The sequence below is a fragment of the Rhinolophus sinicus genome, chromosome 12 (genome assembly GCF_057876585.1).
Source record: "Rhinolophus sinicus isolate RSI-liver-muscle chromosome 12, RSI-T2T, whole genome shotgun sequence".
In the NCBI taxonomy this organism is placed as follows: domain Eukaryota; kingdom Metazoa; phylum Chordata; class Mammalia; order Chiroptera; family Rhinolophidae; genus Rhinolophus; species Rhinolophus sinicus.
The window spans coordinates 41,608,777-41,623,979 of record NC_142512.1 but is presented as its reverse complement, the minus strand read 5'-3'; the positions used below and the strand labels follow the sequence as shown (position 1 = coordinate 41,623,979).

The window sequence follows — 15,203 nt, the reverse complement described above, 5'->3', positions numbered from 1 at the left end:
TCTGACTTGAAAATTGGAACTTTGGCTGAGCTCAAGTCTCTGGCAACCTATTTGTAATGTTTTGTCAAAAATTATTGGCAGTGATTCCCCAAGTTTTTGCAGTATAATTTTCTTTAACCAGATCGCTTGAAGTAATTCAAAGGGGCTCAGTCTGATCAACGGAAAGCTCAGATTCGTATCCTGGGTTGGTGGTGGCTCAGCTGCCCTTCCCATTTTGGGGATAATCTGTTATTCACCTGTAGATCTTGACTTCTTAGAGAGGTGTTTGGCTGTCATGGGGACAGAGGCCCAGTCTTTGGGGCACTGTAGCTTAGTGGTTAGGAGCGTGGCTGGATTCAGATAGGCCTGAGTTGTGTCAGATTTCACCTCTGTCACTAATTAGCAGTATGACTTGGCAACTTACCTAGCTTTGCCAAACAACAGTTTCCTCTCCTGTAAAATGAGTGTCTCAGTTGAAGATGAAATGAAGCCTTTAATGAGATGCCTGGCCCTTAGTAACCATCTCTTCTAGATGGCCGTTATTATTCTCTTAAGAATTATGAGGGGCCGGCCCGGTGGCTCAGGAGGTTGGAGCTCCGTGCTCCTAACTCTGAAGGCTGCCGGTTCGATTCCCACATGGGCCAGTGGGCTCTCAACCACAAGGTTGCCAGTTCAACTCCTTGAATCCCGCAAGGGATGGTGGGCTCGGCCCCCTGCAACTAAGATTGAACACGGCACCTTGAGCTGAGCTGCCGCTGAGCTGCCACTGAGCTCCCGGATGGCTCAGTTGGTTGGAGCATGTCCTCTCAACCACAAGGTTGCAGGTTCGACTCCCACAAGGGATGGTGGGCTACGCCCTCTGCAACTAGCAACGGCAATGGACCTGGAGCTGAGCTGCGCCCTCCACAACTAAGACTGAAAGGACAACAACTTGAAGCTGAACTAAGATTGAAAGGACAACAACTTGACTTGGGGAAAAAAAAAGTCCTGGAAGTACACACTGTTCCCCAATAAAGTCCTGTTCTCCTTCCCCAATAATAAAAAAAAAAATCTAAAAAAAATAAATTATTACAGTAAAAGACACATTGCCATTAATCCCCCTCAAAATACTCCCCCTTACTTCAGATACACTTATCCCATCGTTTTGCCACTTCTGGAAGCAATTCTGGAAGTCCTCTTTTGTGAGTGTCTTTAGTCGCTGTCATGGCTGCCTCTATGTCCTGAATCATTTTGTCTTTGGGGAAGAGCCAGAAGTCGCACGGTGCCAGATCCAGTGAATAAGATGGATGAGGACACACTGTGATGTTTTTATTTGACAGAAATTGCCATACCAGAAGCAATGTGTGACATGGAGCATTGTCATGACGGAGGATGATTTATGGCACACTAAAACACCTTCTCTCAACCATAGCTCACACCTGACTGCACTGAACAAGTTGAAACTTGTCACACACTGTTACTGAGGTTCGACACACTGCTTCTGTATTGAAGATCCCTGCCTTTCTGTTGGATGGTACTCGGCAGCAGCATTCACCGTATCCTTTGATCACAACGGAAAGTTTCCGTGTCACACATCGCTTTTGGTCCAGCAATTTCTGTCAAAAAAATTATGGTGTGTCCTCATCCACCTTATTCACTGGATCTGGCACCGTGTGACTTCTGGCTCTTCCCCAAAGTCAAAATGACCATGAAAGGTAAATATTTATATTTTGAATCAATTCAGGACATCAAGGCAGCCACGACCGCACAACTAAAGACACGAAAGAAGACTTTCAGAGCTGCTTCAGAAAGTGGCAAGAACCATGGGATAAGTGTTTGAAGCGAGGGGGAGTATTTTGAGGGGGATTAATGGCAATGTGCCTTACTGTAATACATTTTTTTAAATTTAAACATTCACCATATTGTTTGATCACACCTCATATATAGAAAGAAAGAGGAGAGACGTGGCTCCTTCCTGACTAGAGGGTGGATTCTAAGGGGTCTCAAGCTGCCATCTGATACGAGCAGGTGGGTTCCGGAAGGGAGAAAGGTGAGGAACCTGTTCTTAGAAAGGCAGGGCAGGGTCCTGCTCCCTGGGTATAATCTCCACAAGGCCTTGGAGATTTCCTCAACCTGTCTCATCCCCACCCTCATGGCCATGGCTTCCCTGAGAGCTGATCTCTACTGCTTTTGGGGGTGAGGCTGTGGCCTGAGGCCAGGAGGGCAACTAAATATTAGAGTTGAGAATTCTTTCCACTGCCATTCCTGGGCTGGGGTGCACGCAACCCGTGGTCCCAGGAATATAGGTGAGTGCACTTGGCTTCCGTGGCCAGAGGCCTTGGCCTTAGTGGCCAAATTAGGCCAGGATCTCGGGGCTCTATGCTGCAGTCAGGAGAAGGCAAATTTCTCCGTGTGGGAAATAAGTAAGGTGCAGTGTAGAGTGGGAGTAAATGAGGGGTCCAGAGGATTAAAAAGACCATCTTCCCTGATCACTTTTCATCCTAGTACGAATAAGGGAAGGAGAGGTGGCTGGGGTCGGGAATCAGGGTGCTGGTATCTCTGGCTTAGATAGTTCTTTCCAGAAACCTAGGTAGCAGGTAAAATCATGGGGCATGGAGGGAAAGTTTCTCGAGACCAGGATGGGGGACCTAGCAAATGATAAGACCCTTGAATGGTGTCTGCTTTTATTTTTCTTCCCTAACATCATCATGCTCAGGTCCTGGGTGGCGGAGTGAGGCATGAAGGTCTCAGCACCCCTTAGCCTGATGCTGGCCTGATGCCATCCTCACACCAGCCCCTCCTAGGGCAAGATCGGGGTAGGTGTGGCCGCTCCTTCCTCACGGTGGCCATGGCCACAATGGCAGCATCTGCCTTATACGGGAATCTGGTGTCAGTGTGTCCAGCACCATGTACCTGCCCAGCCACAGGTAGCACAGTGAACTGTGCGGGCTTCCACCTGCCAGGTGGCTCCTTCCAGTGCTGTGGGGGCTGCGGGGGCTGCTGCTTTCTCATGATGTCCTGTAGGATCTGGCTTGGGGGGACCTGGGTTTCCTGGAGCAGCTGGACCTCAGCCACAGCCGGCTGGCTCACCTGCCCCCAGACTTATCAGCCACCCTGGGCGCTCTGCTCTGCCTGGATCTCGCTCACAACCTGCTTGCCACCCTGGGCCCCTGTAGCCTGTGGGGCCTGAGGAACCTGGACCAGCTCGACCTGAGCCACAACCAGCTGGCTGAGCTGGGCAGAGCCAGGCTAAGGGGCCTCTTCCACCTCCACTGGCTCTCACTGGCTGGGAACCAGCAGCAGCAAGCTGGAGGCCAAGGCTTTTGCAGCCCTGCGGGCATTGGGCTTCCTCTCTTTAGGCAACTGGCTGCAGCACCTCGAGTTCAAAATAATGGCAGGCATTCGGACAGTGGGCACGCGGCTGCTGCTGGACAATAACCTCTGGGTACGCGACACCTGCATCGGGCTTTCAGGAAGCTAGACTATGGTACTTGCGTGTGGCTGCCCTTGGCAACCTGACTTGTGCTTGACCTGGGCGGCTGGTGGGGCCAGTGCTGAGCCATGTGAAGACCCAACTCTGCCTGGCCAAGATGGCTACTATGCTGAGTATCACGGGTACCATGCTAATCACCTTGGTTGTGGCTGTGGTCATGGCCAAGCACAAGTGCAGGCAGGGCCCCAGAGGAGCAGGGGAGCTCTGGAGAGGTCTGAGGTGCTGCAGAGGGAAGTCGGAGCAGCTGGAGTGGAGAGAACAGATGGAGCTGTAGGAGAGGAGAAGGGATGTTCCTCAAGTCTTTGGGGCTCAGTTGTCTGTCCAGATGGGCGGGAGGAATGGTGGTGGGTGGAAGGACAAATGGCTGTGTTTCTCTCTCAGGTCCTAGAACTCCCCCCCACCCCCACCACTCACCTAATCCTCTCTGATCTAACCCAATGCCAGCATCTTTCCCAGACCTAGACAGAGGGATTTGGCCCCTAGTCCTCAACATCCCTCTGGGGAAGAGGGCAGTAAAAGGTAGAGACAACACCAGAGGGAATTGGGGTGGGATGGGTACCAAGGAAAACTTCGTTAATCCTGTTCTCCTTCCCCCTCCTCATACATGTCCCTGGAATCTGTTGTTGGGGACTTGATCAGAAGCTGGTTTTAAAGTTATGATGGGGGTAGGCTGGGGATAGGGGTACTGTTACTGCTGGCATAACCTGGGCTGGCTCCTAGAACTATGTTATGGACAAAACAGGGCCCCATTTCCGATCCTCCTCAAAACCTTAGCTCTTTCCCAAGGGCTGTGTATCTTGTCCTATTTGAATCAGGGACGGGTGGGGACATTGGAAAAATAAAACCAATTGGAAAGTTTATACTATGTGCCTGTATTATGGTGGAAACTTACCTTTTGTGATTGTCACTGGTGGGTGGAGAAGGTAGGCAAAATCTTCCCTTGCTTGGAGATTCCCCCACCACACACACACACAGCATATACCTACACAATTCCATTCTCTAGTTTTTTGCATGGATATATCCCGCTCTCACGTTTCTGATATACCTAGACTTGATCCTAGTGACTGTAAAAATTGGATGTGAAAAAGTGTTTTGTTGTCCAGCTTTCACAGGTTGATTAGGAATTTTTAATTCACATTGTCAAAAATTGTGTTTGGACGTGAACCCCCTTTTCTCCCCAAGGGAACTAGAAACACCTGAACTAAATGGCCTAGTGGGTGTACTTGTAGAATTTTAACTTCAATATTGAAAGATAACTTTGTGTTGTAGGATAGGGGAGGTGCAGGAAGATAGGTGGGGGCAGTTTGGGGTGGCAATCTCAGAGTGCCCAGAACTTTTCCCCATTTATTTATTCAACAAATAATTACTAAGGAACTACTATAAACAAGACATCGTGGCAACAACTTTTGTTCATTTATCTATTAAGCACATATTTCCTGAATGCATTCTGTATAGTATGCCCTGAGGATATAATAGTAAACAAACCAGCCACTGTCCTTGACCTCATGGAGCTCAATCTAGTGTTAATCTAGTCATTAACAAAAGGATCACAAATATATAATTGCCAATGTGCTAAGTGATTCAAAGAAAGGGTACTTGATGGTTATGAAAACAAAATAGGGGAACAGAACAAATGAAGAAACCAAAGGAGGAGTGAGGGAGACTGTTTGGAAGCCTGCTGCAATTAAACCCTCAAAAGATGGTACTTTGGGATAGAGTGGGAATATTGGAGCTGGAGAAAATGGACCGGTGTGAGATGTCCCATATGACCATATCAGACTTCTCTCTTCTCTCAGGGGACAGAAGAAAGACAAACCAAGATCAAACTTCTCTAAGGTGACTGACTGTTAGCCAGGAGAACCCCTTATTTTGAACTTAAACAGAAGCAGAGGGATTTCGTCTGGGGTGGGTGTATACACCATTTATTGAAGCCCTGCTATGTGCTAGAACCAACATTGTCACATTTAAACCTCATAACAACCCTGTGAGGTAGATGTCATCTCCATTGCACAGTTGAATCTTGGACAGTGTAGGCGATATGCCCAGAGTCACAGGGTTGGAGTTAGGATTGACACCCGGGTCTAGCTGCATTCAAAAACTAGTTCGTTTCATTACATCTATGGCTCATGCCTCCCGATGTCCTGAACCCACTGTTCCTTCCTCTAGTCTAGTTTTCAATTTTGCAGCTACAAGGAGGGGCTCTTAAACCTCCATGGAAAGATGGAAAGGCTGAAGTCCACAGCTAGAACACCTTCGATCCAGAACTAGAGAGCGAGAGCCTGGTTTCCCAACGGAAGGGGGGGAAAAAACAACCAGAAAAACCCCTGCGAGGCCGGAAGTTACGCAGCGCAGCCCGGCGCCGGCTTCCCTGACGGGGGTGAGGCCGCAGCGGACTGCCCTTCCCCAAGATGGCGTCGAAGGTGGGTTCGCGACGGTGGATGCTGCAGCTGCTCATGCAGTTGGGCTCAGTGTTGCTCACACGCTGCCCCTTCTGGGGCTGCTTCAGCCAGCTCATGCTGTACGCCGAGAGGGCCGAGGCGCGCCGGTGAGCGGGCCCACGCGGTCGCCCATCGCGGGGCGGGGGGGTGGGCAGTACGGCGCGTCCCAGGAACGGGGGTGCGGTGAGGTGGGGAAGAAGTTGAAGCTCAGAAGTTGGGACCCTTGGACTACGAGGAATTGGGACCTCGGACATGTTAGGGGATCTGGTCCGGAGCAAGGTGGGCATCGAGCATAGTGCGGGGGACATGGCCGTGAGAGGCGAGCAGTGGAGCTGGCAGGAGCTCAAGGGGTCTCAAGACTCTTCTCCCCTCTTCATTCTGTCCTCGCTTACCCGGTCCCTGCTTGCAGGAAGCCCGACATCCCAGTGCCCTACCTGTACTTCGACATGGGCGCGGCCGTGCTGTGTGCTAGCTTCATGTCCTTCGGAGTGAAGCGGCGCTGGTTCGCGCTGGGGGCTGCACTCCAGCTGGCCATTAGCACCTACGCCGCCTACATCGGGGGCTACGTCCACTACGGGGACTGGCTGAAGGTGAGTGCCTTGGCCCTGGGCGGGACTTCACTAGGGTGATGGGGAGCCCAAAGCCAGCTCAGGGAAGTTGGGCAATGCGTGGTGCTAGCCAGATGCACAGTGCAGAGCCTAGAAGGCCCAATTTCCAGGAGAGTGGCGGTTGCAGATTGCAACAATGCAAGGACCTTAGAGACCACACAAGCCTTCCTTTCAGAATGTGGAAACTGAAGTCCAGAGATGGAAACAGACTTACCCCAGGTCACACCACAGTTAGCATTACAGGTGGGACCAGAACCCAGGTCACCTGGTTCTCAGAACCCTTTAAACCACTAGTTTAATACTCAGACTCATAGGGCAAAAGGAACCTTTTGAGCGCCTGGTCCAACGATCTGATTTTATGAAATTTGATTAATCCTAGTGCAGCATTTAAGCTTGTAAATGCCAGAACTTGTGCCAGGCATTGGAGGCTTGGAGATAAGTCTAGACAAAGGCACAACCCTCAAGGAATGGGCTGTCTGTCAGTAGGGGTGGCAGATGTGTGAGCAACTACAGGACCTTGAGATCAATGGGTTTTTTATGGAACAGACTATATAGCAGAAAGAACAATGGGATTTGAGTCTGTGGACCTGAGGGTGAGAAGGGGGCAACACTTGCTATCTGGGTTCTGCCACTTAACTTTCTATAGGATCTTGGACAATTTTATTAACCCCTCGGGGCCACTTCTGATAAAAAGAATTATCTATTTCCGCTGCACCTGCCCACCACACTTGGAAATGGTAAGAGGGTTCATCAGATGGAAAGAAATATGTAGACATGGGCAGTTCTGTGCTTTGGGCAGCTAGGAGAAATGTGGCAGCTGCAGTTGCTGACTGGGGTCCCCTCACCTCGGCTTAGGTTCGTATGTACTCGCGCACAGTTGCCATCATTGGCGGCTTTCTTGTGCTGGCCAGCGGCGCTGGAGAGCTCTACCGTCGGAAACCCCGCAGCCGTTCCCTCCAGTCCACTGGCCAGGTCTTCCTGGGCATCTACCTCATCTGCGTGGTAGGTTTGGGGACTGTTGGCTGGAGGAGCTTGAGCGGGAGTGAAATGTGAGCCTATGCTTGGCAGAATCCAGGGAGGTGGGCAGAATAAGGCCTTGCATGTATGTAGTCCCTGATGGCCTGGCCCTGGGAATTGCCCCTGCCAGCTTCTGGGCCTCAGAGGCCCTCCAAGTGCCTGAGATCTGGCCAAGAGTCCCTTCTTCCAATATTATTGCCACCAGAGAGAGAAAAGTTTAGATTGGCCATTGAATCCCAAGCCTAAGAGCCAGGAGAACAAGATGGACTGGTCCTCTCTTGGCTCCAGCTCTCAGAAGACTGGGAGAGGAGACAAAGAGGTTTGGTGTGGGGTTCAGACCCCAGCTGGGACTCTGCCACTTAGAGCTGATGGGGGCTGCCTAGGATAGCCAATTACGGTCCTCCCCAGTGCCCTTAGGGGAGGCCAGTGTGGACAGGGACGTGGACAAGCCCCAGGCTACTTGGCCTCATCTTCGTTATTGGGCACCATACCCCCTGTGCAGAGCTCCGGATTGAGACGTGAGAGCCCCAGTCTTGACTGTGGAGACACACCTTCTCCCTTCTGAGCCCCCAGGGTGAAGAGAGACCTAGGCCCTAACTTCGTGGAGCTCTCTAGTCTGCGGGGGAAATGCAGGCTGTACTTTTAGAGAGTCCCAAGTCTGAGAGGGAAGCCAGAAGCCCACCTTGCAGAGGCTAACTTGCAGGTGCCATCTCAGGGGTGGCCTTCCCCTGACAGGCTCCTCAGCCTGTTGGAGAGTCTGACAGGATGGTGTGTCTCTAGGCCTATTCACTGCAGCACAGCAAGGAGGACCGGCTGGCATATCTGAACCATCTCCCAGGAGGGGAGCTCATGATCCAGCTGTTCTTCGTGCTGTATGGCGTCCTGGCCCTGGCCTTCCTGTCAGGCTACTACGTGACCCTGGCTGCCCAGATCCTGGCTGTACTGCTGCCCCCAGTCATGCTGCTCATTGATGGCAATGTTGCCTACTGGCACAACACGCGGCGCGTTGAGTTCTGGAACCAGATGAAGCTCCTTGGAGAGAGTGTGGGCATCTTTGGGGCTGCTGTTATACTGGCCACTGATGGCTGAATTGCACGAGAGGCTGAGATGGGTACAGGGAGCCACTGAGGGCCACCTTACCTTCTTCCTTCCTGGCCCAGTTATGTTTATTTATACTTTTTGGTCTGTTTGATTGATCCTTTGCTGTGTGTGTGTGTGTGTGTGTGTGTGAGAGAGAGAGAGAGAGAGAGAGAGAGAGAGAGTGAGTGAGTGAGAGTGAGAGTGTGTGTGTGTGTGTGTGTGTGTGTTGGTAAGAGGCTGGTCTGTTCCTCAGTTCCTGGGCTTAGCCCTTGAGGGTGGTGGGAGCCCTGATGTCAATGCCTTACAAGTTTTCTTTCCTGTTTGTTAGGAGTGCTGAGGCCAGCTGCTCCCCTGCGTGTCCTGTCCCAGAGAAGGGAGTAAGGCAGGTCGAGGGTAGGGGTACTGAGAGTGGGAGACAGGAAGGAAGACCAAGAACTGGAAGTGAGCAAAAGTGAAAAAAGTTTTGAACCTGGCAGATGCAGTTAAGTTCTCTAGTGCTTTTCAGAGACAGAGTGAGTATGCACGTTGACATATGGCTCAAGCCCAGGAGGAGCAGAGGGAATGGGCTCCACAGAAGTCACGTGGGTCCTCAGGGTATGCCAGGGGCAGAAATAGCATTAGCTGTCACCCACCTTGAGAGCAGAGCAGGCCCCAGTCTACTCAGGTGTGCAGGGGTGGGGCAGGCAGCGGCCAACTTCCTGCCTTCTGCCTTCTGTTTTCAGCTCCATGGCTGGTCTGGTGGGGGTGAGTCTCTCCCAAACACCAGACCACACAGTCCTCCAAAAATAAACATTTTATATAGACATTTGGCTTTACTTCTCTGTCCTCCCCACGGGGCACTTTGCCATTGGCTGGGATTGATGCTGGGTTTCTTGAAACACCATGTCTAGTTAAGCTCCACCTTAGTCCTCCCGTGATCCTTCCGCTGTTCTGAGAGTTCCCACAGTCCTTTAGCGCTCTTCTTAAGAAACTGCTAATCCTGCCTTTAGTATATGCTTTTGACCACTCACCTCAATCCCTCTTGTAACGTTTTTTTCCCCTCCCCATGTGGTGCCAGCTGTTTTTGAAGAAATCTTTGGTGAGGGCAACTAGGGGGAGAGAACTAATATTAAGTGTCCACCATGAGGCCGAGGATTTTCCATTTTACAGATGAGGAAATGAAGGCTCAAAGAGGGTAAGCGGCTTGGCTCAAGCCACACGGCACATCAGCCAGAGCTGGATTCCAGGTCAGGGCTGTCTGATGCCCATGCCCAGATGTGCACTCGACACCACCCCTCTCCTGGGGGAAGACAGAGGCAGCTCTTGGGGTTTGGTTCGCTCACAGCCCCAGGTGTGCCATGGTGGCCACTTAGTTGTCCTCTCCCTACTAGTCCATGCACCTCCTGACAGAAAGTAGTCCCAGCAGCTAGTATGTTGTCTGGCATGTGGGGGTCAAAAATGTTGAATGAAACCTCCAGCTTTGGATTCCTGCCTGTCTGAGATGTTCTGCTCCTACAGATGGAGACACAACCTCTAGGGGACCTCGGGGAAAAGATCCAAGTCTGGGCTTGGTTCTGAGCCCTGTCTGAGAGGGAGCTGGTGCCGCTGTTGGTCTGGTCTGTGGAATGGAGGATGTTTCCTCTCTTAGGAGTAGGGGAGTCCCTCTGGGGGCTGCATTGAGGGAGATGGTGGCAGCATTCAGTCCGGGAGCCCTCCATCTCATTTAGCTCCTCTCCCCTTTAAGAATCCCTTGGTTCCCCAAACCTCAAGATCTTGCTCCTAGAGGGCCACTGCTCATTTTCTTTCAAGTGTGAGCTGACTCTCAGACAAGTATTTGCATTTTAATCAAGGCCTCCTGAAAAGTTGCAAGACCCAAAGGAATTAAAATGAGTGGTGGAATATCAGGCAGATGGGGGTAATATTTTGGGCAAGGGGCCCTCAAATCAGCACAGAGGCCACAGAAACACCCACTCTTAAGATTAGTTTTGAGTAGATCCCTCGAAGGCAACTCCCCTTCCCCCAAATCCCTAGAACTGAAAATGGAAGGCCATGTGGTTGTGGCTTTGGAACAGTGGGGATCTTGGGCGGGCCCTTCTCCTTCCTGTGCTTGTCCCACTTCAGCCCCCACTCTGGGCAGAGTGAAGTAGGGGCTGCTTCCTCCTCTGCAGATCACTCAGCCAACAAACCTGTGGCTGCCTGGGGTCACCTCCAGCAGACATGGGTTTTGGTCCACCCTGGCTATCCCAGGGCCTGCAGGGTTGGTGGTGAGGGTCAGCTGCCTGGGTCAGAAGCCGGCTTGCAGAAGGAGTCTGGCAGTCCCTTTGCATGGTTGACCAGCTCGTAGGAGTCTCGGATATCAGCCAAGCCAAACCAGAAGAAGATCCACTGCTTGTTGGAGAAGCTGCCATCGCTGTGCTTGAAGTACCTGGTGTGTGTGGGGGAGGGGAACTTTTAGGGCAAGGCCAATGCTCACTACTCACTGGTTCATTTATTGAGGACTTACTACATGTTAGACACCCTGCTAGGACCTGTTGTCTGTTATCTGATTTTATCCTCAGAGCAGCATCCAAGAGCCTGGTGGTGTTACGCTTTCAGGAAGAAGCAACAAAGGCTCAGAGAAGTCAGGTAACTGCTAGTCACACAGCTATGGTTAGAATGAGGACATCCCTTGCTCTCTGCACACTGCCTTGGCTGTGCAGCTAGAGAAGGGGTTCTTGTTCACCCCTTGGTACCCACAGGGTAGTGGGGAGTAAGGAGATAGTTGCTGAAACAAAGGTGGAGGGGGAAGGTTTCCACGGGAGATGCAGTGGGCCTGGGGTCAGAGTTGGCACTTGGACCTGGAATAGACCCTGAAAGGTCAAGATTTCTCCTGACCCTAAGAGTTGGGGGGTGTCACTCGCTTCAAAGAATCCACTGTCACTGGGCAGAGCTGGGTTAAATGTCTGTCTCTGAGAAAAATCTCAGGCTTCATGTAAGGTCTGTTCCCTGGAGAATGTGGGGCCACACTGGGCAGGGCCTTTGCCTGGGGAAGGAAGGCTGGTGAAAGAAAGAGACACCCCGCCCCGCCTTCCTGGCTGGTGGACCTTTGCGGTGTGGCTGGTGAGGGATGGAGAAAAGAGGGAGGGCGGGGCCCAGCCAAGAGCTGGGAGGAACTGGACCTACCAGGGATTGATGGGGTTAGTGACTCTGGAGCGCCAGAAAAGCATCTGCAGGTCCTGCCGCAGGCACTCCCACAGCATCTGGCCGGAGCCTTGGCCCTGACGGCTGGAGCTCACCACAAACTTGTCCAGATACGGGGTGCCCCCCAGCACGGGCTCCGTGGTCAGAATGGCGGCAGCGTTGTACCTTGGGGGGGGGCGGAAGGAGTGAGTCAGGTTGGGTCCTCTCCTTGGCCCGAAGCTGCCTGGCTCTGTCCCTTGGTCCCTGCCCTCGCGCCCGCAGGCTCACCCCTCAGAGACGTAGACAGAGTGCAGCCGCGGGCGCAGCGAGGCCAAGTAGTCGTCGCGGAGCTTCTTGCCGAAGCTGGTGTTAACCAGGTTCACCAGGCGGCCCTGGTCCAGGCCGTCCAGGCTGCTCACTCGCAGCATCCGCTCCGCATTCTTGAACAGGGTGCCGGCCCCTGTGGTTGGGACGGAGGAGGAGGGGTTAGTTGAGTCCCTGGGAGCCAGGTCCTATCCATTCCTCTGTTTGGGCCTGGTGGGGGTTCCAGATAGGATGGGGGCTGGTGGGACAATTACCTCTTTAGGAGCTGTCCCCAATGAAATGCTTTCTGTGGTCTGCGTCAATATTGAATGTGATTTTCACTCAGGGAGACGCATTTCCCAGGCAGTTCGTCCCTCAAGTTCATCAGCCCATCTCCTGTAGTCCCACGTACTTCTAGTCCCGCCAGTCTCCCGGAACACCTTGTCCTCCCGCCCTTGGTCCCGCCTACTTCTTTTGCCCCCTCCATTCCACATCGTTCTGGCCCCAAGCCCATCTATGGCTCCTTCATCCCTTCCCAAGCTACGCCCTTCTGCCTAGTTCCACCCAAGTTCCAGCCCAGCTTGTCCACCTCTTTGCTCACCTCCGCCAAGTTCCGCAAGAGCAGGAAGCCTTTGCCGTGGCGCCCCTCTACTGCCTCCTTACTGGAGGGGAGGACGCTTCTCCTCACCCCACCCCGGCGCGGCCGGTGCTCACTCCCGGGACCCAGCCCGCGGCCCTCACCCTTGCTGCTGAAGAGCTCAGTGAGCAGTGTGCTGGCGGCGGTGATGGCGGCCGAGGAATGGTGGGGCAGGCGGCTGAGCACGTCCACGATGAGCCGAATCTGCTGCCGTTCTTTGGTGCTCACCCACTCGGCGCTGGTCACCAGGTCCAGATCAGCGGGCAGGTTCACGTTGCTGAGGACCTGCGTGCGGGGCCAGGGGGTGAGCTTCCGACCTGCAGCCGGCCATGGACCACCCTGCCCCACGGACCCCTTTACCCTTGGATCCTCCCGGAGTCCGGTCAGGGAGGGCTCAGATCTGAACACCACGGGCGGAACCCTTCCCTTACATTCCATTCCCAGCCCACCCAGCTTGAGAATGACTCTGGGGCCGTGTGGGAGGCGTGAAAGGAGCGCAAGAGAGGGCCTCAGCCAGGCCCGGGATCGCGGTAGTGGGGTCTGACCGAAGGGGACACACCTTGTGACTGCCGTCCCGCAGGCCCCCGGTGGCATTGAGGAAGATGATTTTGGTGGGCTGCAGCTCCTTCGCCAGCGCCGCGGTCACCTCCAGCGAATCAAGGAGCACAGAGCGGCGCGCGGCCGTCTCCCCGATGGGGCACAGGATCGGAATGCTGTCCGATTCCAGACACCACTGGAGCAGGTCAGTCTCCACAGAGACGATGCCGCCATAGCTGTGGGTCAGACGTGGTGTTCAAGAGGGCCGCCTCCAGGCCCTCCGGGCCGGGGCAGGGTGGGCAGAGTCGCGCAATCTGAGCACGCCCAGGCAGTCTGGGCCAGCACTAACCTGGCATGGGGGGCTGGCTCAGCCGCGCTCAGCACCGATCCGCCACCAAAAAATGGCACAGCTGTGGCGGCGTTGTGCCGCAGCGCGTCCACCAGCACCTTGCAGCTCTGAGCCAGCTGTGCCTTGGCCTCCCAGAAGGAAAGACAGCCCGAGGGCGTTGTGGGAGCTGGCAGCCCCAGGACCACCAGAGGCTTCATATCCATGCGCTGCAGGAAGGCCAAGGCGAAGGCCAGGCTGGATACACCTCGCTTGCATTTGAGCACGTCCTCGTCCACCTGTGGAGGAGTGGGCGTTCAGGAGGGGCGACACTGGCCCTGACTCCTGCTGCACCCGCTTGCTCCTACTGCCTGGCTTCAGGGCCCTTTCAGTGTCCTCACCCTGCCCAGGAGCTGTCATGTCAGGCCCCATTTCTGGCCACCGGCACAGAACTGTTCCGCCCTTTGCCCCATTGAGTCTTGCCATCCCCTTATCTCACACTAGTGTTCCTCCCTCCGCTCCTCCCTGCGACCTTGGACTCTAGGACACCTTGGGGGGAGGGGTGACGCAGACGGCCCCAGTCCAGGTTCCCCAATTGCCATCTGAACCCCTAACAGCCCATGGTGGGAGCTCTTCTCCAGCGCATCACTATTGGTGGTTTAGGGCCCCCAGGCTTCTCACTCGGGCTGGGCGCGAGACTTTTTGAGGAGTTCGTAACCTCCTCCAGTCCCGAGCACTCGTCCGGGCTTGCCACACAACCCTCGCGACATGCCACACAACCCCCATCCCCTAGCTGTGACACGACCGACAGCTGGCCCCGTTCACCTCGATGACAGCGAAGGGCTTGTCCGCGGAGTGGTGGCAGGTCTGGAACTGCGTGAGCCAGTGGCGCGCCTCCCCGGGGCTGGCCCCGCACTGGTTCAGGAAGGCCTGGATATCCCGTTGTACCAGCGAGCGGCCGCCCGGGGATCCGGGGGTTTGCTGGGGTGCGGGGGGCGGCGTCCACGACGGCTCCTCCGCTGCAGGCGAGTTGACGTTATTCTCCGAGCCCACGGCCTCTTCTAGTGCAGGTGGGGCGGGCGCCCAGGCAGTGCTGAGCCGGCGGCCGGGGCTGGCCCCACTCGCTGCCCGCCGTCGTGTGCTGTCGCTCAGCCTCCGGGCGCCCCCATTCCCCCGAGGGCAGCGCAGCATCCCGCCTGCAGCTGTGGCCCGAAGGGCCCAGGCCAAACGCGCCGTCGCCATGACAACCAAACCGGCTCGTCGCCCCCACCCCCACCCCCCAGGAGTGACTGCCTGTCGGGAGCTCCAGGCACTGGGGGTCTTTTAATCTGCCGCGGGGCGGGGCTGGACCTGCCGGGGCGGAGCGCGGCAGGGGGCACGGAATCGCCTGGGAGCGCTTTTGAAGAGGGTCAGATCATGGGTCAGAGGGCGGGGCCCACAGGATTTCCCGCCCTTGGGGGGACGGAACCCACTAGCAAGGATCATGTGACTGAAATAAAGGGTGGCGGGATGTCTTTAATCTGCTGCCAAGGCCTCATCTCAGCGGACCCAGGGGTTTGCGGGATCTTGGATGATTAAAGAGAAGTCTGACTAGGGCAAGAGTAGAGAGCAGGTGGCAGTTACCGCTGGACTGAGGGATGGGACAGGAAGGAGAGGTGGGGGCAGGGTG

The 15,203-nt window shown here is 54.6% G+C and overlaps 2 protein-coding genes across 3 annotated transcripts; one reads left to right on the top strand and one right to left on the bottom strand.

Annotated features, from left to right (window-relative positions):
• The first annotated feature begins 5,522 nt into the window (after window positions 1–5,522).
• On the top strand, window positions 5,523–9,399 carry TMEM101 (transmembrane protein 101). 2 transcript variants are annotated; one of them, XM_019752321.3, is made up of 4 exons: window positions 5,523–5,996; window positions 6,299–6,479; window positions 7,353–7,499; window positions 8,295–9,399. In XM_019752321.3, the coding sequence occupies exons 1-4, from the start codon at window positions 5,860–5,862 to the stop codon at window positions 8,601–8,603; spliced, it is 774 nt and encodes a 257-aa protein (XP_019607880.1). In that variant the 5' UTR covers window positions 5,523–5,859; the 3' UTR covers window positions 8,604–9,399. The 2 variants fall into 2 exon arrangements, with proteins under 2 accessions (XP_019607880.1, XP_019607881.1); XM_019752322.3 differs by having other exon boundaries at window positions 5,524–5,871.
• Window positions 9,400–10,393: 994 nt separating this feature from the next.
• On the bottom strand, window positions 10,394–14,884 carry NAGS (N-acetylglutamate synthase). Its single transcript, XM_019752319.3, has 7 exons — window positions 14,360–14,884; window positions 13,559–13,833; window positions 13,232–13,445; window positions 12,777–12,957; window positions 12,021–12,192; window positions 11,736–11,918; window positions 10,394–10,998 (listed from the first exon to the last, which is right to left on the bottom strand). The coding sequence occupies exons 1-7, from the start codon at window positions 14,774–14,776 to the stop codon at window positions 10,845–10,847; spliced, it is 1,596 nt and encodes a 531-aa protein (XP_019607878.2). The 5' UTR covers window positions 14,777–14,884; the 3' UTR covers window positions 10,394–10,844.
• Between the last annotated feature and the right edge of the window lie 319 nt (window positions 14,885–15,203).